At 41.1% G+C, this 26,569-nt stretch overlaps 2 protein-coding genes across 4 annotated transcripts; one reads left to right on the top strand and one right to left on the bottom strand.

Moving 5' to 3' along the window:
* Positions 1 to 284: 284 nt before the first annotated feature.
* On the bottom strand, positions 285 to 16,662 carry GPBP1L1 (GC-rich promoter binding protein 1 like 1). Of its 3 annotated transcripts, none has more exons than XM_063427690.1 (12): positions 16,538 to 16,662; positions 8,661 to 9,475; positions 7,769 to 7,891; positions 7,454 to 7,583; positions 6,847 to 7,136; positions 5,811 to 5,883; positions 4,809 to 5,005; positions 3,862 to 3,999; positions 3,278 to 3,436; positions 2,714 to 2,841; positions 1,952 to 2,054; positions 285 to 1,324 (listed from the first exon to the last, which is right to left on the bottom strand). In XM_063427690.1, the coding sequence occupies exons 3-12, from the start codon at positions 7,826 to 7,828 to the stop codon at positions 1,172 to 1,174; spliced, it is 1,431 nt and encodes a 476-aa protein (XP_063283760.1). In that variant the 5' UTR covers positions 7,829 to 7,891; positions 8,661 to 9,475; positions 16,538 to 16,662; the 3' UTR covers positions 285 to 1,171. The 3 variants fall into 3 exon arrangements, with proteins under 3 accessions (XP_063283760.1, XP_063283759.1, XP_063283761.1); XM_063427689.1 differs by having other exon boundaries at positions 7,769 to 7,888; XM_063427691.1 differs by lacking the exon at positions 3,862 to 3,999 and having other exon boundaries at positions 7,769 to 7,888.
* A 5,994-nt stretch (positions 16,663 to 22,656) lies between these two features.
* Positions 22,657 to 26,057, top strand: TMEM69 (transmembrane protein 69). The gene is made up of 3 exons (XM_063427151.1): positions 22,657 to 22,725; positions 24,019 to 24,065; positions 24,607 to 26,057. The coding sequence occupies exons 2-3, from the start codon at positions 24,021 to 24,023 to the stop codon at positions 25,330 to 25,332; spliced, it is 771 nt and encodes a 256-aa protein (XP_063283221.1). The 5' UTR covers positions 22,657 to 22,725; positions 24,019 to 24,020; the 3' UTR covers positions 25,333 to 26,057.
* Positions 26,058 to 26,569: the final 512 nt, after the last annotated feature.

Genomic DNA, 26,569 nt, shown 5'->3' with positions numbered 1-26,569 from the left:
GATGGAATTCCACTTACCAATGGCTAATGAATGAATGGAAATTTCACACACAAGAGTCAAGATTATGGAAAGGGCAAATAGCTAGGAAAACGTTACTTATATTAAACACTCTGATCGAAGCAATCTTTAACCATATATAAATGACCACACTGTAACTTGTGTTTTTGTGTTTGTGGCTGCTCCCTGCAAATCAATAACTAGTCATTGATTTTTGGGCATCGTACAAAAGGGACGGGGAGGGGGAAAAAAAACACAAAAAACAAAAACTTGTAAAAATGACTGCATTATTTGGCAAACTGATGCAAAATATTTATTCAAAGTTATTAGCTGCTGTGGTGACATTGCCCTCACATACAGATAACCAGTTTTCTTTAATCTGTAAATAATGTTATCAAAATAATCTTTTGAAATCTTCCCCAAGAATGGTAATTTTTTTTTTACCCAAATCTTGTTTTATTTTACAATCCACCCTGAATGTCAAGGCTGTGAGGAAACAAAAAAAAAACAAAGAAAAGAAAAGAAAAATGAAATATCTCTGAACACTTTTTACATTTTCAAATTATTCCCTTAAAAATTAAAATAATTATGGATGAACAAGTCCGATTGCTCAGTTGTAAGATGGAGAAGCACGTGCAGAACACCTAGATATATCCATGTTATCAGAATGAACCAATCACAATTAGAGTTTAAGATTTTTGGACAGTGATCGCTTTTAGTGGGTTAAAGTTGTTTCATTCCGGCTTTCGGCATTACACGCTTCTTTTCAAATTGTAATGATTTGTGAGTCAGAGTTTAAGATATGCAGAAAAAAAAAGGAAAACAAAAACAAAACTCAACCCGTCTCCACAACTTTCACAAAATCAGATTTGTGTGTAGGAAGCATTGAAACATGAGAGAACCTGTAGATGTGGGAACAAAGATAAAACGAAAAAAAAAAAAAAAAAAAATGTTCTCAAATACTTCCCATTTATCACAAAATATTAAACACCTACTCGGGACACGAGTCAGGATATTTGGGCAGCAAACGGCTGAAAATCAAAACAAAACACAATAATGTGTTATTTGTTAAACTCTTCTTCCATAAAGACTATGTTGAACATTCGCACAACGAATTGTGTTGGAGAGCAGTTCAGGTTAGGAGGGGATGCTTTGCTGCTTGTTTGAGAGAGGATCAGGATTCATCGTCAGAAGTATCTGTGCTGCTTGTGTCCGAGGCGGAGCATTCGCTGGGGTCAGGGGTAAGAGGGCAACGCCAAGCAAAGAGAAGAGCACACCTGCGTGGCTGCCTCAAAAAGCCATTTTGTCCCATACCATTGCGTTTGAGCTGTAATCAAAAGAAAAGGTAAAGATTTACTCAAATGAGACTTAATATCTCCTTAGCCCTTTATTTGTGGAGGGTGCAATATGTAAAGCTTGTAAGGGACACTAATAAAGTGTTTATGGAGCCCCAACCCTGCAGTCTTGTGCAATAGAGATGTGATTGACAGCTCTTTAAAACTAAGCTATGAGACACTGTAAAAGCGTTACTTTATGTGTCAATATGTCAGAGGGCAGGGATGGTACCCAGGCACCAGAACCATTTCAATAAGTTTTAGTGGTTATGGTGCTTTGGACAGTTCCTTTAATATCAGACACACAACTGATGATGTATCTAAAAGCGGGGACTTGGTTTGCTGCTGCAGATCTCTACATGTTCCAGACAGCTGTAATCGGATTGTGTTGTAGGGCAGTACACAGATACTGCTGCTCAATAGAGAGACAATCATGGCAAATCCCAGAAGGTCCTACTCCATTACTAATTGAGGTGTGTCTAAAAACCCTAGCAGTGAGAAATTATAGGTACATCTTGTTACAAGAACAGCTATGTAAATGTTCCAATCATCACAAATCTAAACCAGATCAGGTATAGAAAATAAAGAATATAAACGGTTCAGTACTGAGCAACACTCACTTGCTGAGATTTGATGTGAAATTCCTGTAATTCCTCCTCGGTTAGAGGCAGAAAGTCTTCTTCATTCTCTGGATACTCCTGCCATCCCATCGCTTTCAATAATCTAAAGAAAGGAGAGCAAAGTGTCACAATAAGAAAAATAATTGCATAATCAGTTTTAATGAACATTTTAAAACAGTCCAACACATTTAAAATGTTATTCATAGTTTAATCAATCAGGAGAGTGGATGATTCAGACCGAAATACAGGGTCCATGTCCAGACCGGGGGGGGTGAATGCAGGGTCCGTGTCCAGACCGGGGTGTGTGTGAATGCAGGGTCCGTGTTCAGACTGGGGGGGGGGGGGGGGGGGGGGGGGTGAATGCAGGGTCCGTGTTCAGACTGGGGGGGGGGGGTGAATGCAGGGTCCGGGTCCAGACTGGGGGGGGGAGGGTGAATGCAGGGTCTGTGTCCAGACCGGGGGTGAATGCAGGGTCCGTGTCCAGACTGGGGGGGAGGTGAATGCAGGGTCCGTGTCCAGACAGGGGGGGGGGGACGGGGACGGAACAGGAACATGTATGAAATAAATACTGTGCTTCGAGGTACGGTTGAATTAAAGCAGAAAACATAATCTTCTGTCTTTATTTAGGAAATCTCAATTAGAAATCCCAGCTCAATTTCAGGGTGTCCAATAAGGACTAAGAAAATGCAATACCAAGTGACTGAACCATGTGGTATTATATCAGAAAGGGCTGTGACATTTAGATAAATTGGGATACTGTACCTGTACTCTGCTTCCAGTGAGTAAATAAACCTCTCTCTTTTTCCTTCCTGAGAGGTGGAGATGCCATTGTGATGGAAGGGATCACTGTGTTCTCCATCAAGGTCATTCAAGTCTGAAGGGCTTTGCACCTGACGGGAGACAGAACACAATGAGAAGTGTACCCGATAAGAAGGATTTCCCATTCACTTTGAGTGCTATAACATGCTTTACTCCGCGTTTGTTAGCCATTACATATGTATAATGAACATATTAAAGTATACCAGTTTATAAGCATAAATATACTATATATTGTATTTATTGCATGCAGATGAATATATGAAATACAGTTTTTTACAATAGTCTTGGTGATAAATGTTTGGGCTATAAGCCCCACAACTCTCTCCCAGAAAGTTACAAATGCAGGACAATCGCTCCATGCCCAAATGTGTTCCAGCAACATAATAGGTATGTTGTAATGCATGCACAGTAAACACTGGTATACTTATCTTTCCATCAAACACTCTAAACCAAGGATCTCAATCCTTGCCCCTCTCCCATTTGCTTCCCTTAACAATCAAGTCTTACTTCTTCCAGTTTGTCAATATCTCGGTCCTCTGTTGGATCAGCGTCTTGTTCATCTTTCAGAGCCTTGAGAAACTCACTTTTCTTGTCAGGGATGCGGCGAGTCATCCTAGTAAGTCGTGAGATGCTGTGTTCCAGAGGTGGAGTGACGCTAGCGGTACCCTGTGGAAATACAAAACAACCGTTTACAATACTTTCAAACATGAGCTAGTCTTCCACGCCACGCTCCGATCTACCTATGATTCCAAATTTCAAGTCCTACACTACTAGCAAGACCTAAGTTACTCGGCCACTGCAAGTGTAGAGGGTCCAAAGCACAGTCACCAGGGGTGAATTTCTACTCCCCATGGCTGAATTCTCACTCATCAATGGCTGGCGGGGGGGAGTGGAAATTTAGAGTTCTGTATCTACCAATTCTGCCCTGCATTTACTGTAAACTATATCATAGGTCACAAAATCTACATGGTTCAACATTTATTTTTGTTATATGCCTTTCTGCAGAGCAAAGTGTAAAATAAAGAGTGTACACACCCATATGGTGTTTCTAGAATTAAAAATGGTCTGCAAAGGGTTTAGGTGCTCCTTACCTCTTTGGGTGAGCTAAAGAGGGGTGCAGGGGCTTGCACTACTGGCTTGGTGGCTAGCACCGGGCTGGTGAAAGCAGAATCACGATTAGAAAACGAGCCAGATTTGGGATCCCGGCCATTGGACTTCCAGGGACCAGGCTGAAAACATAGATACATGCTGATCTCAAGGCTAAATACTCTGCATTACTGTGTGATGTATTGTGTGAATAATTCCGATCACAGAAGACAAACAATGTTGCAATTGTTTCTAATTTGCAATTTACATTTAATTTTACATGGCCTAAACTGGTAAAAGTCAAATGTGTTACTTTCATACATTTGAAAGTTATAAATGTTAAATGATCGGGTCATTTAATAAACTAAAGTTGTGGCAAAAAAAAAAAAAAAAACGACAATAAAACTGCAAACCTTAAACACCAAAATAGCAAAAGCTACAAAACAAAACTGCTACTTAAACCTAAAAATAGCTATTTACGTGTTAATTTGACATAACTCTCGGTACAGACAAACATGTAGTTTATACCTCTCTCACAATACTACCAGTTTGACTTAAAAGGACACTAAACACCAAATCAACTTTAGCAGAGAATTGAGCAATGAGACAGCAGGGATATGATCTATACACCAAACGGCTTCATCCATCTACAGTTGTTTTGGTGTTTAGAGTAGAATAGAGATAAAGGAAAGTAAAGGCATCCCCACTGGATACACCTCCTCTTTCCGCTCATTCTGACAGCCGATGTCACTGGCTGGTGGAAAAATAAATAAAAAGACCAAGTGTTCGCTGAAAGCTACATTTTGGAACAGTCTTATAAGGCTCTGGAACAACTATAAAGCGTGATAAACCTAATACTGAGAAGTGAAAGCAATGATAGCTTGGCTAGAACATAATTACACCTGAAAGCCTAGGACTACACATATGTAGTATGTCAGCTTCCTACTGGTACCTTGGCTAGAGAGACAGCTGGTTTTTGAAGAAGATTTTTGTACACGATAGGTCCAGATGGGTTAGTCTTGTTGCTACTGCCATTAGAAAGATGAGGTACTGGAGATGCAAAAGCTGCTGAGAAGGCAGATGGATCCTCCTTAGAAATCTTTTTGATAACTAGGACCTTGAGAGGTTGCTTGGCACTTGGAGGGTTTTCTGTAATTGCACAAATAAAAGACATTCAAAATCATTACAAAAATGTTGACTTACAAGTTTATTTCCCCATTCTCCTTTAGAACACAGTTTATCTCAGCAACTGGACAGACAAAACAAAGTGACTGGATGGTGCCCAGGACTTCATGCAAACTTTGCACCGTGCCATTTTAGGATTTAAAGGGACAATATAGCCACCAGAACCACTACAGTTTAATGAAGTGATTCTGGGTCAAACAGCCTGTTCCTGCAGGCTCCCCAGTGAGAAACGGTCTGTGTTTCCATTGCTGGCTATGACCACCTCTATTTTCACTTGGACAGTCACAAGAGGGACTTCCTGGGTCCGACCTTGCAAAGACTATGGAATCAACATTCAGCATCTCCATGCTCTGCATGGGGACGCTGAATACTCCCCATAAAACAGCATTGACTCAATTCATCTCTATTATATGCATTGGAATGGCTGAGATCATCAGGATTAACAATATCAGGCAGGAAAATGTAAATACTTCTACTTTTTTTTAATGCACATGGTGAACACTATAGCGTTCTTTTAATTTTCATAACCGATGTGGAAGGCAGGCAGTAAAACCGCATACAAAATATAGTACAATGCACAATATACTGCCTTCAATCCCTTTCCTGTTACCTGGCAACAGATTGCTAAATGCAGTTGCATAGTGGAGCCAAATTTGTGATGACCCCCCCATCCTGCAATGCAACTGTAAGACAACAAGACAGTAATGTAAACAACTGACCACTGCAAGCCATAGCACCGGCCTGTGTGACAGAGATAGCATTTACTTACCCCAAACTCCAGTAGGGGTCCCAGTCTGCTTATTCTGCATCACCTGCTTGCCGGTCTCAGGATTTAATGATGGCTATTGATAGAAAATAAAAAAAAATTGAAAATAAACCACTTTATATATATTTTGTAGAATGAGAAGACCATATACTCTCTAGTGCTTAACAGATCTTTAGCAGCAGTTGGGTAGACTGACCACGGAAGAATAATAAGGGGGGTTATAATAAGATATTTATCCGTCAATTTATAGTTCTGTTAGTCACTCTTAATTACAGCAAGCAAGTCCCACCAAACATTCACTTAATTCATCTTAAAATAACACAAGCAAAAAAAAAAAATAATATTTGTGTTTCTTCAGTTTAGTTTGTTTTAAAACTCCTGACAGACTGGACTAGGTTAATGGCACACTGTAAGCATCACAAAACAACTTTAGCTTAACTAAGTCGTTTTGGTGTATAGACCATGCCCCATGCAGTCTTACTGCTCATTTCTCTGCCATTCAGTTAAACTCATTTTGTTTCTACTTGTGTAGAAACATTAGACCTCCCCTGGCTGTGACTGACACAGCCTGCATTACAAAAACTTTCATTTTCAATCCGATGCTAGTATCGCCTATTCTATAAATTGAATGCTAATCTCACACAGGAGGCTCCTGCAGGAGTCTAGGAGTTCTAAATTCCTTTACAGGAATTGTTACTTGCCCAGTCTTTCTACACATGCACTTTTATAATTGCAGAGAATTTTGGTGCCTGTACCCAGTTATTATTCAATTGTAGCATGATTTAACATCTGTGTGCTGAAGCAGAAATCACCTATAGTGGGACCAATAATCTGATAAAATTAGGCTGACAGTCTATATGTGAGATCAATGTGAACCAGCCCAATTTTAATAAATGTTAGTTTGCAAGTTTCTTTAATGAGGTTATGAGTTAAGAAAGGTTTGGTAAGTCTATTCTATTAGCCTATTCCATTGTGGTTGTTTATTCATATTTATAGACTGTAATTAAATTAAAAAAACAAAATTGTGAAAGCAACATACAAAGTCCTCCTCCTCAAACTGCAACTTCTTCCTCTCCGCGTTCTTTTCCTCTCTGGCCTCGGCCGGCTGCTTGTCCTGCGTAGAGATATTTTTACGAGACAGGACGTTGCCATTGCGAGTACGATGACTTGCATTCCCTGCCCCGTTGGTGCCACTTCCTCCTGTACGCTGCGAAGCACCATCTTGGCCACGGGACGGTCCGTGCCAACCAGACTGAGAGCCATTGGAACCTTTCGAGACCCCGGAGTCCACAGAGTCGTGTCGCAAAAGGGATGGCTGGTGCCAGGAGTCTGATAGAAAAGGTTGGATATTAGTTAATTCAGAACAGTAGGCACAGGTTGTTCAGACGGAAGTCTTACTTTAAATTCACCCATTAATAAATTACGATTGTGTTACAGATTACACAGAAGGTTGTGTGTAGGCTCAGCATATCTAATTTGTTGAGTGCAAATATACATGCACACAATGCAGAGTCTTTAGCCCAGTCATGATTACAATGTATAAAAGAAAGAAGCTATCAGCCTTGGAGCTGCAAAGACAAAACCCCAACACAGGAGGTGCTGTACACAAGTATTCAGTAAAACAGCACAAAATGTGCACTACTCACCTCCAGAGGTGCGGAGAGGCCCATTGTTAAAAAAGCCATCAGAAGAATTGTGTCTCCTGCGACTCACTCCCAAACGACCCTCGCCCCTGGGAAGGTGCTCTCCATGTCTCTCAACAATGCCCGAGGAGGACTGCAAGAAGAAAGCATTATTAAAAAAACAGAAAAACCAAAACAAAACAGAAATACATTCCAGGTTAAAACCACAGCGCACCCCTCCATTCTCTGTTTAGTAAATAAAACAATATATCTGTGGTAGTGAAGTGAGCAAGAGGACATTTAATGCACATGATTTACACTGTAGATGATGTGTCCTACCTTGGTGGACTGCGGTGTGGAGAAGTTAAGCCAAGCAGGAACAAAGTCATGCTGCGCCATTTAGGTTGTGAATCTTCTACCAATGAATTGAGGCATTAATCCTCATGGCCAAGGCAGGGTCTGCTGAAAGGCACAAAGTTATTCAGAAATTACAATAGAGAAAGATGTGAGAAGACAAAATGTACACATATACCCATTATGGGTTGGTTCTCTGGTGTGCCATGAGTTCATCATTACACACATTCTCACTGTGCTGTGAGCATTAGGGCCATACAGAGTGATGTAGCAGTGCTCTCTGTATGGTGGAGACAGCCACAGATAACATGAGACAGCCTGGCATGTTTTTGTGCCAACCTGATAGGACTTATCTATGCTGCCCTGCCACCTTTCCACTATGGGCATCACCGTCAAACCCCTTTAGGCTGCGTCAGAATCCAATCAAAGATATACATGAAATATTATGACCATTTTATCTTATGCAGGACACAAGGATTGTCAAAATGGTTTAGATTTTAAATTTATGCTCACCAAGCTAATACTTTTGTAGGCCTAGCCAGGGATCAACCTCTAATCCATGAAGACCCCAGCAAACAGCACATATGTAAGCTGCCTCCCTGGGTAGCTCCTTTAGTGACGGGGGATCTAACCTATTAAATTTCCTAGGCATAGTATGACATTCAAAATAAAGATTAATTCTATTTCAGTAGGAGCTTGTGCAAGTATGCATTACATAACAGCTTGGTTTTATATACAATGCCTGGATTTCATACACTGCCTTAAACAAATACTCCTTAATACGATGCAGCAAGAATCAGGCCCTACACATTTATTACTGCGCATACATTTGTAAAACAAGTATATGAATGAAAAGAGAAAAAAAAAAGGCACTTACCCCCTACTTTGAACACGATGGACAGCGCCTTACAGTTTTGTGTGCGGCTCCTTAGTATCGATTATCTATTCCTGGGCACGAGGACAGCCCCTCAGAAGTGTGGCACAGAAGACAAAGTTCTTCTACATGCCAGATTGTTTCCTTTCAAACATACCCACAACTTAAGTGCACATCCTGCTTGTTAGAATTGCAAATTGAATTTAAAAAAAAAAAAAAAAAGCTTTGAAAATGACCACTTACATGGGGCAAAAAAAATGAAAAATACAAAATACAAAATCAAACCCCGCCGTTACCAAAAAAAAAAAAAAATCCCCTAGTGCAATTTTCACCTCATTAAACAGACAGGTGGGTCCTGTTTATATCAATGAAAAGGTGTGTTACAGTCATATCAGAGCCTTTGCAAATGAAATAGTGATTCTGAATAAGAAATAACAGTCCAGTTCTGTTGAGCCAATTCTTCTGTAAATCCACTTGCTGCCCTCATTAATTTAAATGACGACAACCTCAACAAGCCAGCAGGAGGGAGACCAAGACACCCCAAAACACAAAAATCGTGTTTAATTATTTTGCATTCTCCATGGTCAAAAAATAAAAGAAATTCAACAGAAAACACAATGAAACGGACATAAAAATATCTGCCCAATATCACGTGTTGACAATGACATAGCTTGACGTAAGAAGTGGGTAAAATGACAGATGTGTATGGAAAAAATTAAATATGGTATAAAGGTGGATGTTCCAATTGCCTATTTATGGGTTTGTGGAAAAGATCAGACGCATTTTTTCTGTATGGCACTTATGTTGGGCATCAAACTCTAAACAAAAAAAAGAAGAAGAAAACAGCAATATTAGTTCAAAAGTTCAACAAAATGAATACAAATAGTTTTTCCATCTACAAACACCATAAGATTTTAAAGACTGCAAAGGAGAATAACACAGATCGGACTCCAGGAGCCAGTGAAAAGGCCACATGGAAGAGTTCTACTTAATGTACCATAGTACACACTCCGACATTGCTTCCAGAGTTACAGTAGGAAAACTTTCAGAATGTGGCACCATAAGCACTGCAGATAGCTGTAGTGGTTAACTATGGAGGGATCGAGCATCTCACCACACAAAGCCCCTTCAAGATATTGTTTAAACGAGCTGTGCCTTAATCTGCTAGTTTTTAAATCCCCACCAGTTCCTGTGGAACCCAATCATTTTATCTGCCATAAACAGCATTTCCCCGTGAGCAGCACAGACTGAATAGTAAACTTAACATACAAAGTCTCTGTGTCAGAAACCATTGTGTGTAACTTTATAGGAACTTCCTCATAGCAAATAATAAGTGTCTGCTGCTGCCCTCGTGAATTATATAACAAACCAGGCTGGTGTTTATATAACAATGAGCGTGCACGGCTTGTATTAGTGTGCAATGCATTGATATTAAAAACAGATTGTAATTGGAATCCAAAGTAAGAGGTTAATTAGGACGTTTAGAACGGTTTGACGTCTAACCTGGGGGTCTATCAGGTAACCCTTCCCATCTCCACTACAGCCAAAGTCAGAAACTCCTGATTAGCCGCTACTGTTAGTCAAGTGCAGGGATACCTCATTGCCTGAGAGCATCAGCTAGTTGCTCTTAGCCAATGAGCAAAGGCCTGCTCTGCTGGGCTAAGCTCAGAGATATTTCTTATCTTTGTAGGCTGTAGTGGAGGCGGGGAGTGGCGCCTGGTGGATCCCAGTTATGGATTTATCCTATTATAAAACAGTTTGACTCCCTGAATGACTGTGAGATAGTCAACGAGAGAGAGAGAGAGAGGGAGTGTCTCAGAGAGAGAGAGAGAGAGAGAGAGAGAGAGAGAGAGAGAGAGTGTCTCAGAGAGAGAGAGAGAGAGTGTGTCTCAGAGAGAGAGAGAGAGAGTGTGTCTCAGAGAGAGAGAGAGAGAGAGTGTCTCAGAGAGGGAGAGAGAGAGAGTCTCAGAGAGGGAGAGAGAGAGAGTCTCAGAGAGGGAGAGAGAGAGAGAGAGTGTCTCAGAGAGAGAGAGAGAGAGAGTGTCTCAGAGAGAGAGAGAGAGAGAGAGAGTCTCAGAGAGAGAGAGAGAGAGTGTCTCAGAGAGAGAGAGAGAGAGAGTCTCAGAGAGAGAGAGAGAGAGTCTCAGAGAGAGAGAGAGAGAGAGTGTCTGAGAGAGAGAGTCTCAGAGAGAGAGAGAGAGTCTCAGAGAGAGAGAGAGAGAGTCTCAGAGAGAGAGAGAGAGTCTCAGAGAGAGAGAGTCTCAGAGAGAGAGAGAGAGTCTCAGAGAGAGAGTCTCAGAGAGAGAGAGAGTGTCTCAGAGAGAGAGAGAGTCTCAGAGAGAGAGAGAGAGAGTCTCAGAGAGAGAGAGTCTCAGAGAGAGAGAGAGTCTCAGAGAGAGAGAGAGTCTCAGAGAGAGAGAGAGTCTCAGAGAGAGAGAGAGTCTCAGAGAGAGAGAGAGTCTCAGAGAGAGAGAGAGTCTCAGAGAGAGAGAGAGTCTCTCAGAGAGAGAGAGAGTCTCAGAGAGAGAGAGTGTCTCAGAGAGAGAGAGAGAGTGTCTCAGAGAGAGAGAGTGTCTCAGAGAGAGAGAGTGTCTCAGAGAGAGAGAGTGTCTCAGAGAGAGAGAGTGTCTCAGAGAGAGAGAGTGTCTCAGAGAGAGAGAGTGTCTCAGAGAGAGAGAGTGTCTCAGAGAGAGAGAGTGTCTCAGAGAGAGAGAGTGTCTCAGAGAGAGAGAGTGTCTCAGAGAGAGAGAGAGTGTCTCAGAGAGAGAGAGAGAGAGTCTCAGAGAGAGAGAGAGAGAGAGAGAGAGAGAGAGAGAGAGAGAGAGTGTGTGTGTCTCAGAGAGAGAGAGAGTCAATGAGAGAGTGTGTGTGTGTGTCCCCAAACACATGGTAAAGGTGTTTTGTTTTGGTTTTTATGCATTATCTATGCTTAGATGTTAGTTAATTTCAAGTGATAGTTTGGGCATCAGAAAAGAAAAGCCATATCGGTCCTTTAAAAAAAAAAAAAAAAATATATAATGCAATGTGTGGCTGGATGTCTATGTTAAACACTGGACTAGAAACCACAATGTCCTCCCTAACATATAAACACAAATACATTTAATTTATAAGACTTTATACTTTTTAGAATACTTCCACTTTACTTCTATTTGAGCAATTTATATATACACATATATGAAGTTGTATATTTTTATGACTTTCTCGTTTTTTTTTTTGTTTTTTTTTAACGTGCTTATTGTCTCTCCTCTATTTATTTACTTGTTCTATTATCAACCACTCTCAGGCACATCTCTGCTATTTATGATACCCCACCCACCACTCCTCCTCGGCTCCAACAACATCAATTGTTTTGTATTGCTTCAAAAATAAACTCTTAAAAGCTTGTCTTAAATATTATGTTAGTACCATAAAAAAAAAAAATACTGTTTTTTTGGGCATCTTGTCAATTGAATGAATACGGCATTTAATTTACATTTAAAAAAATACATAATAAATTAAATAAAAACCAATGTGTAAAAAGAGCCCTGCATTTTATACACACATATACATTATATATATATAGCAGAACTCTTTGTTATGCATTTGGTTATTTTTTTCTGGTAAAACAGTCTCACTGTTCAGTTATTAGATTATCCCCATATTATTATTACTAGTATTTATATAGTGCCAGCATACTCCGTAGCGCTTTACAATATTATCAAAGGGGGAGATTTAACAATAAATGAGACAATTACAAAAACTTACAGCTTTAAGAGGGCCCTGCGCAAACAAGCTTACCGTCTATAGGTAAATATAAAGCCATAGAAAACGGATTAAACATCCCTTCTAGTGCAATGTTGTCGAATAATAAATTTAGTCTAAGCTGGACAAATATTCATGCAATAAATAAAATCCTACTTTTATGAAAAAGACGAGAGACACATCATGATCTAAATCAGGTACAGTTAGGCCGATTACTGCATTACATACAGCCACTATTGACCATAGTGTAAGTTGATATATCAGCTATATTACACAACAAAACCGCAGATGCATGCTCAAAAACAAAGATGGATGCTCCCAGTAAAGTCAGATGCCATTATCAGAAGTATTTAAACTGATAACATTACTTGCATTGTCCTTCCCGAGTCAAGTAAAACAGTCTGGTACACAATTTCACTACAACAAAGCCAACAAACCCAAAAACACCAGAACAAAATATCAGCAACTTCTATTTAAATATAGTAAATCTGAATCAAGGAAAATAAGAACTGGACAAACTGGTTTTAAATGAATATAAAACTTTACAAGAAATAAACAACCACAACAATTCAGAGATTGAACATTTATAGATTCTGTAAGATTACATGTGCAGACTCAGCACTAAAGCAGTGTATAAGAAAACACCTCCCAGCTCTGTATAACTAGTGCAGATAAACAATGACTCATAGCCAACAATCCTTACAGCATACAAACAGCCAGAGACTTACCTACAGAGACCCCATGCACCAAAGAAAACACACTGCAAATGACCAGGAGTCTGCTATCTAACAAACACCTTTATCTAAGGGGGCAGGCCTTTTTAACATAAATCAAACACTGGCACACAAAAGTATTTACATACACATGGCCTCACCAATAGCACCAGAGGTTCCATTATTATGGAAAAGCACCTAAGAGACCAACATCTAGCAACCAATCCATGGTTTATTCGTTAAACTAAGAATTGGAGGGGGATTCAAGATTTGCACACTTTGGAAGTCTGATTTGTTTCCCCAGATTAGCAATCAGACTAAAATTGTGAATTCCAGACAGTTGTGTGTCTAGCAATCAAACTTTATTTATTTATTTTGCTGGGGGTATGGAGGGTCGAATGGGGAAATAAACAAATGTTTCCATTCAAGTATTACAAATAAGATGATTTAGCTTAATCATCTTCATATAACATGCAGGATACATGCACATACTTTAGATCTCTGAGTGCCAGAGGTGAGCCCAACACATTCAGCTTCAAATAAGAGCTATAACACTAGCATTATGAATTCCTAAAACCTGCGCGTCGTTGCTTTTAATATTTATTTTCTCTAGCATGTTGTAATAGGAACAGCAAATCAAGAAGTGTTATGTAAGAGGCCATGGACAGTCATTTTCTGAATGGGACATTATTATTAGAGAGCACTCAAATAGCAAATTAAGATACTTCACAAGGAAGGTAAAGAGGAGGAGGACTACAAGGACAAAATGATAGAAAACAAAAAAAAGAAACTTTTAACAGGAACACTGTGCAACAATCCAACAGGCAACTGATCACAAATAAAAAGGCTGTATAGAAATGCAAAGGTCGGAGATGCGACTGTTCTGGTTCCAATGGAAAACCCATAACATTTACATAAAACAGAAACATAGAATGTGACGGCGGATAAGAACCATTCGGCCCATCTTGTCTGCCCACTTTTCTAAATACTTTCATTAGTCTCTGGCCTCATCCTATAGTTAGGATAGCCTTATGCCTATCCCACGCATGCTTAAAACTACTTCACTGTGTTAACCTCTACCACTTCAGCTGGAAGGCTATTCCATGCATCCACTACCCTCTCAGTAAAGTAATACTTCCTGATATTATTTTTAAACCTTTGTCCCTCTAATTTAAGACTATGTCCTCTTGTTGTGGTAGTTTTTCATGTACATATAATGTCTGATTATATAAATATACACAGTCCATGCATGTGGTGGGGGGGGGGTTAGGGTGTACATATATAAATACACAGACCATGCGTGGGGGTGTAAACACATAAATATACAAAGACCACGCATGTCGGGGTGTGTGTACATATAATGTGTGATTACATGAATATACACAGACCTTGCATGTGAGGGGGGGGGGAGGGGGTACATATAATGTGTGATTTCATGAATGTGCAGTCTCTACACATGGGGTGCATGCTGTGTATTAAGGGTGTAGTCTGTGTATTAGGGGTGTACTCAGGGTGTGTATTCAGGTTACAGTCTCCATGTTTTGGGGTGCACTCCCTATACGTGGGGTGCAGACTAAGTGGGGTGCAGTCTCCCTGTTTTGGGGTGAACTCTCTATAGGTGGGGTGCCGTCTCTCTCTATAGGTGGGGTGCCGTCTCTCTCTATAGGTGGGGTGCCGTCTCTCTCTATAGGTGGGGTGCCGTCTCTCTCTATAGGTGGGGTGCCGTCTCTCTCTATAGGTGGGGTGCCGTCTCTCTCTATAGGTGGGGTGCCGTCTCTCTCTATAGGTGGGGTGCCGTCTCTCTCTATAGGTGGGGTGCCGTCTCTCTCTATTGGTGGGGTGCCGTCTCTCTCTATTGGTGGGGTGCCGTCTCTCTCTATTGGTGGGGTGCCGTCTCTCTCTATAGGTGGGGTGCCGTCTCTCTCTATAGGTGGGGTGCCGTCTCTCTCTATAGGTGGGGTGCCGTCTCTCTCTATTGGTGGGGTGCCGTCTCTCTCTATTGGTGGGGTGCCGTCTCTCTCTATAGGTGGGGTGCCGTCTCTCTCTATAGGTGGGGTGCCGTCTCTCTCTATAGGTGGGGTGCCGTCTCTCTCTATAGGTGGGGTGCCGTCTCTCTCTATAGGTGGGGTGCCGTCTCTCTCTATAGGTGGGGTGCCGTCTCTCTCTATAGGTGGGGTGCCGTCTCTCTCTATAGGTGGGGTGCCGTCTCTCTCTATAGGTGGGGTGCCGTCTCTCTCTATAGGTGGGGTGCCGTCTCTCTCTATAGGTGGGGTGCCGTCTCTCTCTATAGGTGGGGTGCCGTCTCTCTCTATAGGTGGGGTGCCGTCTCTCTCTATAGGTGGGGTGCCGTCTCTCTCTATAGGTGGGGTGCCGTCTCTCTCTATAGGTGGGGTGCCGTCTCTCTCTATAGGTGGGGTGCCGTCTCTCTCTATAGGTGGGGTGCCGTCTCTCTCTATAGGTGGGGTGCCGTCTCTCTCTATAGGTGGGGTGCCGTCTCTCTCTATAGGTGGGGTGCCGTCTCTCTCTATAGGTGGGGTGCCGTCTCTCTCTATAGGTGGGGTGCCGTCTCTCTCTATAGGTGGGGTGCCGTCTCTCTCTATAGGTGGGGTGCCGTCTCTCTCTATAGGTGGGGTGCCGTCTCTCTCTATAGGTGGGGTGCCGTCTCTCTCTATAGGTGGGGTGCCGTCTCTCTCTATAGGTGGGGTGCCGTCTCTCTCTATAGGTGGGGTGCCGTCTCTCTCTATAGGTGGGGTGCCGTCTCTCTCTATAGGTGGGGTGCCGTCTCTATAGGTGGGGTGCCGTCTCTATAGGTGGGGTGCCGTCTCTATTGGTGGGGTGCCGTCTCTCCCTGTTTTGGGGTGCCGTCTCTCCCTGTTTTGGGGTGCCGTCTCTATAAGTGGGGTGCAGTCTCTATAAGTGGGGTGCAGTCTCCCTGTTTTGGGGTGCAGTCTCTCTGTTTTGGGGTGCAGTCTCTATAAGTGGGGTGGTCTCTGTTTTGGGGTGCAGTCTCTCCCTGTTTTGGGGTGCACTCTCTATAAGTGGGGTGCAGTCTCTCCCTGTTTTGGGGTGCACTCTCTATAAGTGGGGTGCACTCTCTATAAGTGGGGTGCAGTCTCTCCCTGTTTTGGGGTGCACTCTCTATAAGTGGGGTGCAGTCTCTCCCTGTTTTGGGGTGCAGTCTCTATAAGTGGGGTGCAGTCTCTCCCTGTTTTGGGGTGCAGTCTCTATAAGTGGGGTGGTCTCTCTGTTTTGGGGTGCAGTCTCCGTGTTTTGGGGTGCAGTCTCTATAAGTGGGGTGCAGTCTCCGTGTTTTGGGGTGCACTCCCCCCAGTTGCAGCTGTTGCCACGTGACCCCCCGCCCCCCCTCTCTGGGTAGTAATGGCCGCCCCGCCCCAGCTCTCTCTCCGCCCCGCGGCCTCCCCTCACCTCGGTCAGTGCTCGCGGTCAGGACGGGGCTCGTCGCTCACACTGAGACCCTAAACTCTCCCTCCAGCTCGCAGCGCGCTTCCTGCTCTGCACAAACCATAACAAAGCGCGCACCAAAATGGCGGCCCCGGAGCGCGGTCATAGAGAGAGCGGCGGAGGCCAGAGCGGCCGCGTCCTGCCTGTCACTGCTCCCCTCCCGCCACAGCGACACCTAGCGACGAGAGCAGCAACTGCAAGACATCACAGCCAGAGCTGGGCTACCAGAGTGTGAAGTATTATTATTATTATTTATATTAACAGGGCTATTAACCAGAGTGGGAATTATTATTAATTATTATTATTATTATTATTATTATTATTATTATTATTATCAGGGCTATCTATTAACCAGAGTGGGAATTATTATTATTATTATTATTATTATTATTATTATTATTATTATTATTATTATTATTATTATTAACAGGGCTATCTATTAACCAGAGTGGGAATTATTATTATTATTATTATTATTATTATTATAATTATTATTATTATTGGTATTAATAGGGCTATTAATCAGACTGGGAATTATTATTATTATTATTAACAGGGCTATCTATTAACCAGAGTGGGAATTATTATTATTAATTATTATTATTATTATTGGTATTAACAGGGCTATTAATCAGACTGGGAATTATTATTAATTATTATTATTATTATTATTATTATTATTGGTATTAACAGGGCTATTAATCAGACTGGGAATTATTATTATTATTATTATTATTATTAACAGGGCTATCTATTAACCAGAGTGGGAATTATTATTAATTATTATTATTATTATTATTATTATTATTATTGGTATTAACAGGGCTATTAATCAGACTGGGAATTATTATTATTAATTATTATTATTATTATTGGTATTAACAGGGCTATTAATCAGACTGGGAATTATTATTATTATTATTATTAACAGGGCTATCTATTAACCAGAGTGGGAATTATTATTATTAATTATTATTATTATTATTATTGGTATTAACAGGGCTATTAATCAGACTGGGAATTATTATTATTATTATTAACAGGGCTATCTATTAACCAGAGTGGGAATAATTATTATTATTATTATTATTATTTATATTAACAGGGCTATTAATCAGAGTGGGAATTATTATTATTATTATTATTATTATTATTATTATTATTAACAGGGCTATTAACCAGAGTGGGAATTATTATTATCATTATTTATATTAACAGGGCTATTAACCAGAGTGGGAATTATTATTAATTATTATTATTATTTATATTAACAGGGCTATTAACCAGAGTGGGAATTATTATTATTATTATTATTATTATTATTATTATTAACAGGGCTATTAACCAGAGTGGGAATTATTGTTATTATTTATATTAACAGGGCTATTAACGAGTGGGAATTATTATTATTAATTATTATTATTATTATTATTATTATTGGTATTTATATTAACAGGGCTATTAACCAGAGTGGGAATTATTATTATTATTGGTATTTATATAGCGCCAACTAATTCCGCAGCGCTGTACAATATTATAATTCAAAGTCACTGTCGCTGAATGGAGAATTTTCACAGTTTGTCTGTTCTGACCTTAAATCTGAAATTCCCCTTGAATTCCCACTATAGTGAATATATAGTGTAAAAAAATGTTCCTTAAAGGAACACTAAAAGGACCATAAGCACCACATACAGGATAGTGATTATGGTGGCAGGAGTTTTCTGGCATCCTCCTACAGTGAGAAGTCAAATGGTTGGGAATTACCTCGACTCACTCTTCAAACAAGCAAGACGAAAAAACATATCACTGATTTCAACCAGCTACAAATAACTTGACATTCCTGAAAATATAGCTCTCCCAGCAAAGATCACCCTCCCATCACTGCCCATCATAGACCTTTAGTTACTCATTCACACAATACATTCACAGATTCTCAGCACTGTGCTCTCCACACCCATACTTTCCTACCTGGTCCAAATGCATTTCAATACATTCCTTGAAAACTAATCCACCAATATGTAAAGCAACCCATCTTAACCCCTTAAGGACACCTGACATGTGTGACATGTCATGATTCCCGTTTATTCTAGAAGTTTGGTCCTTCAGGGGTTAAAGGAACACTGGGAAACAGGAGTGTCCCGGTGCCCCCCACTGTAATTAGTCATATTGTTTTAGAACAGTTTGACTTCTTATTTGGGATCTGCCTGGTGCCGCTCCCTGCCTCCACTACTTCCAACAGAGAAATGGAAGTGATCTGTCTGAGCTGACAGCATCAAAACAGGCATCCGTTTTAGCCAACAAGTATGTCCTTCTGGCAACTTTCACCGTATCACTGCAACTTGTTGTACCATTGCAGTTTATTGCATCATTCCAGCTTGTTATACTATTACAGTTTATTGTATCAAGACACTGTATTATTGGAGTGTTTTGTGTCATTACAGCACAATGTCGTTGGTACTAGGAGCCTATTGGTACATTCCTTCCTTTTCACAACAAACTGTTTCTAAATAATTTGACAAAAGCAGGGCTATTGATCCTTATTATCGCTCGCAGAATTAATAGCCGAGTTCTGAATATTGTAGGGGTAATTGTGGGACAAAATATTACAAATAATATTCTGACAATATGAGTGAGTTGAAAAATTTTCCAACTAATTTTCCATGGTGATTCTGTTCAGTTTTAATTCACAAACATTTTGCATTAAGTGAATAACCCTGCTTTATTTTAGGGGTGCAGCCAGGGGCCGGTTAACATTGAGAATTTCAAGTAACTTCATGACCTATTGAAATGACTTTTATTTAACTATTATGTAAATCTTGGACTATGTAAATGATGCATAAGGCTGATTTCTAAACACATTTATTGTAATTCAAAGACACATTATGTATAGCTGTGATATCCATTCAGACACACAAACAATACAGAGCTCATAGAAAAGATGGACAGAGGCATCTTGGCCCAAAATAGGACTGTCTCTCCTAAATAAGGAGCCCTTGGGGGTATTAGAGCCAGCTTATGAATAGCAGTCATTGTTTTTAGTCGTTTTTTTGCATGTGAATGAAATGAATTGTAACCTGTGCATAGTTTCTGGACACTTCCTGCTAGCTATTCTTAATGTTCCTTTATTACACTATATTGTGTGTTCATTCTTTTCCAGGAGCCATAATGGTGAGGACATTGTATCTGTATATTACATTGACAATGCATTAAAATTGTGTGATTACCAATATTGATAATTGCTTTTAATGCAATATAAAGCTGACTGAGTTTAAGGTTTCACTATCACTTTAATGATGTCTGCCAACACGATGCGCAGGAAGTGAGTTAGAGAGCAGGGTCTCACAATGAAATGTATCAAGGTAAAACGGGTTAGGATGTATCAAGGTCAAACAGGTTAGGATGTATCAAGGTAAAACGGGTTAGGATATATCAAGGTAAAACGGGTTAGGATGTATCAAGGTAAAACGGGTTAGGATATATCAAGGTAAAACAGGTTAGGATATATCAAGGTAAAACGGGTTAGGATGTATCAAGGTAAAACGGGTTAGGATATATCAAGGTAAAACGAGTTAGGATATATCAAGGTAAAACGGGTTAGGATATATCAAGGTAAAACAGGTTAGGATGTATCAAGGTAAAACAGACACACACTGCCAGACACACACTGACGGACACACACTGCCAGACACACACACTGCCAGACAAACACACACTGCCAGACACACACACTGCCAGACACACACACTGCCAGACAAACACACTGCCAGACACACACACTGCCAGACACACACTGCCAGACACACACACTGCCAGACACACACACTGCCAGACAAACACCCTGCCAGACAAACACCCTGCCAGACACACACACTGCCAGACACACACTGCCAGACAAACACACTGCCAGACACACACACTGCCAGACACACACACTGCCGGACACACACACTGCCAGACACACACACTGCCAGACACACACACTGCCGGACACACACACTGCCGGACACACACACTGCCGGACACACACACTGCCAGACACACACTGCCAGACAAACACACTGCCAGACACACACTGCCAGACACACACTGCCGGACACATACTGCCGGACACACACACTGTCAGACACATGGTGCCAGACACACACACTGCCAGACACACACACACTGCTCAACACACACACTGCCAGACACACACACTGCCAGACACACACTGCCAGACATACAGTGCCAGACACATGGTGTCAGACACACACACTACCAGACATACACTGCCAGACACGCACACTGCCAGACGCACAGTACAAGATACATACACTGCCAGACACACAGTGCAAGATACACACTGCCAGACACCCACACTGCCAGACACACAGTGCAAGATACACACTGCCAGACACATACACTGCCAGACACACAGTGCAAGATACACATTGCCAGACACACACACTGCCAGACACACAGTGCAAGATACACACTGCCAGACACACACTGCCAGACACACAGTGCAAGATACACACTGCCAGACACACACACTGCCAGAAACACACTGTCAGATACACACACACTGCCAGACACACAGTGCAACATACACACTGTCAGACACACAGTGCAAGATACACACTGCCAGACACACAGTGCAAGATACACACTGCCAGACACATAGTGCAATATACAAACTGCCGGACACACGTTGCTGGACACAAAGAGCTAGATACACACAGCCCGACACACACACTACCTGACACACACAACTGGAGACACACACTGCAGGATACAAACAATGCTGGACACACACTGCAGAATACACACAATGCTGGACACACACTGCAGGATACACACATTGCTGGACACACACAGCCGGACACACACTGCAGAACACACACTGCAGGATACACACAATGCTGGACACACACAGCCGGACACACACTACAGAACACACACTGCAGGATACACACAGCCGGACACACACTGCAAAATACACACAATGCTGGACACACACTGCAGAATACACACTGCAGGATACACACAGCCGGACACACATTGCTCCAGAACACAGTGCATCTCGTAGCTTAGCCTTGTGCTCTATGTGCATTTATAATATCTATAACAGAAGTCAAGATTTGTGAGTACACACCAACACTCAAATAACTGAATAACTGCAAGGCCTTCAGTCAGTCAACAGCAGTGCTGACCAAAGGATTTAACGATGGCTGCCTACGTGAAGTGCTGAAATGATGTTTTCACATTCAGAGCATAATATACATGACAGTTTATTTTTAATAAACAGCGTTTTCCAAAGCAGAAAAGTTCACATTTACTTATTAAACACAATTGCATATATTGTGATTTTCTCTCCGTTTGATTCTCATTAGATTTAGTATCCTCTTGATTCAATAATCATCTTATAGTGGAATGACAATAAGCTACAACATTTTGAGGGACACCACAGGGCTCAATTTTCTTTTCAAACTTGGCAATATAACCACAAATGATGTAACTTGATTGTCAAATAACTATTTAGCAAACCAATCTCTAAGCGCCTGGCCGTTTTCTTTCCTGATAATTCTCTAACAACAATACGTCACACTTTGGCCCAAGTTTTGAAACTTACTCTAATTATACCAGTTCCCGTATGTAAATAAACCTGTAGGGTTGGTTTATAAATGCGAATTGTGGTGAAATAAAAACTAAATAGCAGATAGTATCGCTGCTGTTCTCCTTTTTATATGTAAAAGCGAGGCCCTAAAAACCCTCTGTCCCTGTGCGTCCGACTCGTCTTGTTGCAAATACCTGACTGTTAGTCCACCTATTGTACAGCGCTACGGAATTTGTTGGCGCTTTATAAATAATAATAATAATAATAATGTACATTGTAATACACATTTAAGTTCAGTACAATTTAGTGGAAATAAAACTGGCAAGTGTGAATTGCTAGGCATTCAAAGTGAATCCCTGAAAACTTTTGAGAATTTGTCTATTTTGTCCTAAAATGTTCTTTGAATTCTGGACAATTCCCTTCCTGGATAATGGGCATGCTCCCACTGTAAAAACACACTCAGCTTGCCCTCAGTTGTATGGCTTCACTGCCCACAGGAAATACGTCACAGCTACCACTGGCTTCCGGGTTTCTGTCTGACCTCTCTGCACATTGGGTATGAGCATGCTTTACATTGTTTGTTATTGCTATAGAACACCATCCAGCATTTATTGAATTAAATAACACATTATAGGGTGTGCTATTAATCAATTCTCGGCATTTTAATGTATGCTTTGTGTTGATGAATTAATATGGTCTGTTCCTGTGTTAATAATTCCCAAATAAATCAGATTGGAGAATGGGGAGCAGCATTGGGGGACATGGTGTAAATGTAGCAATGCTACAAAGTTGCTGTCAGAGTGAGAGTGTATAAATCTGATCACACTCAGGCAGGGTGCATTAAATCCCTAGCTGATTACAATTGGTTAGCAAGAAGCTGGGAATCTTATGTTCCTTCATTTTCAGCATGGCAGAGCTGCCTGAGAATGATGGGAGTTGCAGTCCAGACAATCCCCCATGTAAATGTTAGGAGACTATCCAAAGAAGTGACCCACTGCTGTACCCCCACTCTGTGGACTCAGGGTAACTCAGACTTTGGGGAACACCTCTGTAATGTGGCAATGCTCTGATGGAGGAATTCCAATCTAATGATTAGTGTTCTATTAAACTTGCCTCCTACCCTGAACCTTAAAGGGACAATAAACATTTAATCCTGCGGATCATTGAACCAATCATGATTTGGTTCACTGCCCAGACTCACAATGCATTACCTGTGGGAGCACAGCATAGGAGCCAGTTAGAGAGAGGGGCGCTGACATATCCAAACAGTGTAAGAGTACTAGGGGGTCTCTGCATTAAGGAATGTATTTTTACTTTAGCAATTCGCACAATTTAATTTTCAAATGGATCTCATGGCAACAATGAGACTAGTTTGAAAATGGATCCTGCTAACTACCCGGGAAGGAGGGAGGTTGGAGGTGGTTATGGTAGTTTCGGCGAGTTATGGATGACATTCTTTATTAAGGAAATGACTGAATTGAAAGAATTTAGGGGATTTGGTTGCTGTACGGCAATCTGATTGTACATGAACAGCCGAGTTAGCCAATATATGTAGAGGTTCAGCTAATTATAACGGCTAACTGAAAGTCACCCAATCTGGCTCTTGTGCATGGCAGAATGGGTTTCATAGAGCTTGGACAACTAACTTCTATGTAGACGTCATAGTGACTTAACGCTTAACTCTCTGGGCGCCAGACACATGCAATTCATTGCTGAACCTTTAGGGAATCAAGAGGTTAAAGGACAAGTTCTGGGCTGCAGTGATATAATGGAATATATTTATTATCATTTAGTATAACATTAATTTACTTCTGTAAATAAACTTACTTTATTTCCTTTCACGTTTAAGAAATGCTGCCTCGTCTTGCCTGGAGGGGATTCCCTCTGACTTTGCAGGTAATTTTTATTATAAAATATAATGTGATTATAGTAGTAACAATGTTGGCAGAATCTTGAAAGTTATATTATTTTGGTACATTTTCAGAGGGACCATAAAAAAACTGGAGGGAGATATGGCTGTGAGAAATGTAATATGTCCCTTATATCACGTAGAGATTAAAATAGATGATGCATTGTGGAATGGAAGATAGAATTAACTATGAAAATGTTGGTTGTGATGAATTGTAGTATAAGGAAGTGGGGTGGCTTAAACTGTGTGTTGGCTGCCTTCGTCAGTCCCTGTCAACCTTTCGGTTTTTATAGTCCGATTCCTGAGACTTTAACCCCTTAAGGACACATGACGTGTGTGACACGTCATGATTCCCTTTTATTCCAGAAGTCTGGTCCTTAAGGGGTTAAAGGCTCCTGAAATATATATCTGGAAAAATACACTAGTAACACCGTTATTCGTAGAATATGTATCTATTAACAATTCAGGCTTTGTGCTTAAAACAAACAAAATAAATCCTGAAGTTTGAAATATTTTTTTTCCTTTCAGTTTTATCAGAAGACACCACCAGTTTATCAGATGTGTAAACAACACCTATTGTCAACACCAGCCCACACGGTTTACATCAGCAGCAGGACCTTATTGTTGCCCTGCAAGCCAGCCCTGCATGCTGCTCCCTGCATCCTAAACTCCAGGTGCGGAAGCCGCAAGTTTAGCTCCCACATGAAAAAGAGGAAAGTCCAGGAGGAAGATGATCGAAAGAATTTAGGTTTACTGAGATACGACCTGTTGTCTCTTAAAAATGTGCCCAAGCCTGCTCTTTACCTGGGGTTGGGAGGTTTGATCCCCTTTGTTGCTCCCCCTGTTGTAATGATTGCATCATCTTGCTACTACCCAGAGTTGGGCTACGCGCAGATCGCATATGGTGCCGCCATACTTTCCTTCCTTGGCGGTGTTCGCTGGGGTTTTGCCATTCCGGAAGGCAGCCCTGCCAAGCCCGACTGGATGAATCTGGCTAACAGCACGGTTCCAGCAATCTTTGCGTGGATAGCTCTTCTCTTCAAGGATACCCCAACAGAGTCTGCATTACTTGTTATCATGGGGTTAGGGATTGCATTACACTATGACCTTGCCCTGCTCCCTACTTACCCTTCGTGGTTCAAAGGATTAAGAGCTGTGCTAACGTTCGTAGCAGTCTTATCGCTAATAGCTACTTTAACGATTTCAGGGCTCTATCCACACAAAACATTGGTTAAAGGACCACCTGACTTCTGATACCTACTTCCACAATGCAGCAGGTTTATGAGGTTCCAAAAAACTAACTGGTTGAACGAGAAGATTATAGTTTGACACAAGGAATCCTCCAGGCCAGGTTTAATCACGCATATCAAAGCTCACAACAGTCAACGAATAGATTGTATTATGTAGATTTTATATATTCATTCATCCAGAAAAGTACATTTCTATGCCAAAATGGAAGAACACGTTAAAAATGGTCAAATACTTCCGTTGTATTCTGAATAAAATATATTGGATCAATAATGTATTCCCCCATATGATCAGCATCGCTTGTCAAAATGACAAAAACGTGATTCAAAATCAATCAAAATACCTTTTAGCTCTCTTAATATTCTAATGATCTTACAGCCCTTGCACAGCAGACCCAACAAACGGCCCTGACAGAGTTGAGAGCGAGTGCAGACTACGGTTTGCTCAGTCAGCTTTGCAGTGATGCTTAGGATCGTCCTTCAATTTAACGATAAATATATCATTTTGAAAGTTTAAACGCGATACATGCAAATCTATTTTTGCCTGATATAAACAGGTTTTCTCACAGAGTCTGCATGAACAGGGGTTATTATTCTCATCAAAGATCAGACCAACAATTATCACCAGCATTTCCTCTCAAACCTGAACGCACTCTGCAATAAATGAAACGTTCTGTGAACTCTTGTGATGCTGTGCTTCCACATTTTGTTTGTAAGCTTTTCTTCACTTTCAGCTGAACAGATTTAAAAACTATCAATGTGAGAATTGGCAGCTTTTTAAACGCTGTAAGTTTGATATTGAACTCATAAATTACTATAAAAGCTTCATTTGCAGCTTACTGGTGGCTGCCTTAAAGGGACACTGTAGGCACTCTTAAGTGCATCATTTCACTGAAGTGGTTATAGTGGCAGGAGTCATCCTTCCATTCGGAGTTATATTGTTTTAAATGTCGTCAGCAGCCTATCCTCTCCCTGCTACTAATGAGGAAGCATTATCTTGAGCAGCACTGGGAGACTGTGATAGTAATCTGGCCGCTGTCTGCCTATCACTGCATCCATTGCTGGTATGAATGGGTATGGCTAAGGAATTGTGTAAGCTCTGCCTCAGTCATACCAACAGTCAGGGCCGCGCTGTGTGTGTACCCTCATTCAGCGATAAACTGTTTACAAATGTTTTAATACAGAAAGGAGGGAAGAGCCAGCAGTCTCCAGGCACTATAACAAATTCAGTGAGATGAAATAGC

This window comes from Pelobates fuscus, chromosome 7 (genome assembly GCF_036172605.1).
Source record: "Pelobates fuscus isolate aPelFus1 chromosome 7, aPelFus1.pri, whole genome shotgun sequence".
In the NCBI taxonomy this organism is placed as follows: Eukaryota; Metazoa; Chordata; class Amphibia; order Anura; family Pelobatidae; genus Pelobates; species Pelobates fuscus.
The sequence above is the reverse complement of the archived record's forward strand: the minus strand, read 5'-3'. Positions and strand labels throughout refer to the sequence as shown.

Coding starts and splice junctions, on each gene's coding strand:
- GPBP1L1 (XM_063427690.1), bottom strand. CDS start 7,828: ATGGCGCAGCATGACTTTGTTCCTGCTTGGCTTAACTTCTCCACACCG. Junction 5,884..6,846: donor AGTTTGAGGAGGAGGACTTT/GTATGTTGCTTT, acceptor TTCTATCAATAG/CCATCATTAAATCCTGAGAC. Junction 5,006..5,810: donor GACCCCTACTGGAGTTTGGG/GTAAGTAAATGC, acceptor GTGCAATTACAG/AAAACCCTCCAAGTGCCAAG.
- TMEM69 (XM_063427151.1), top strand. CDS start 24,021: ATGCTGCCTCGTCTTGCCTGGAGGGGATTCCCTCTGACTTTGCAG. Junction 24,066..24,606: donor GATTCCCTCTGACTTTGCAG/GTAATTTTTATT, acceptor TTTTCCTTTCAG/TTTTATCAGAAGACACCACC.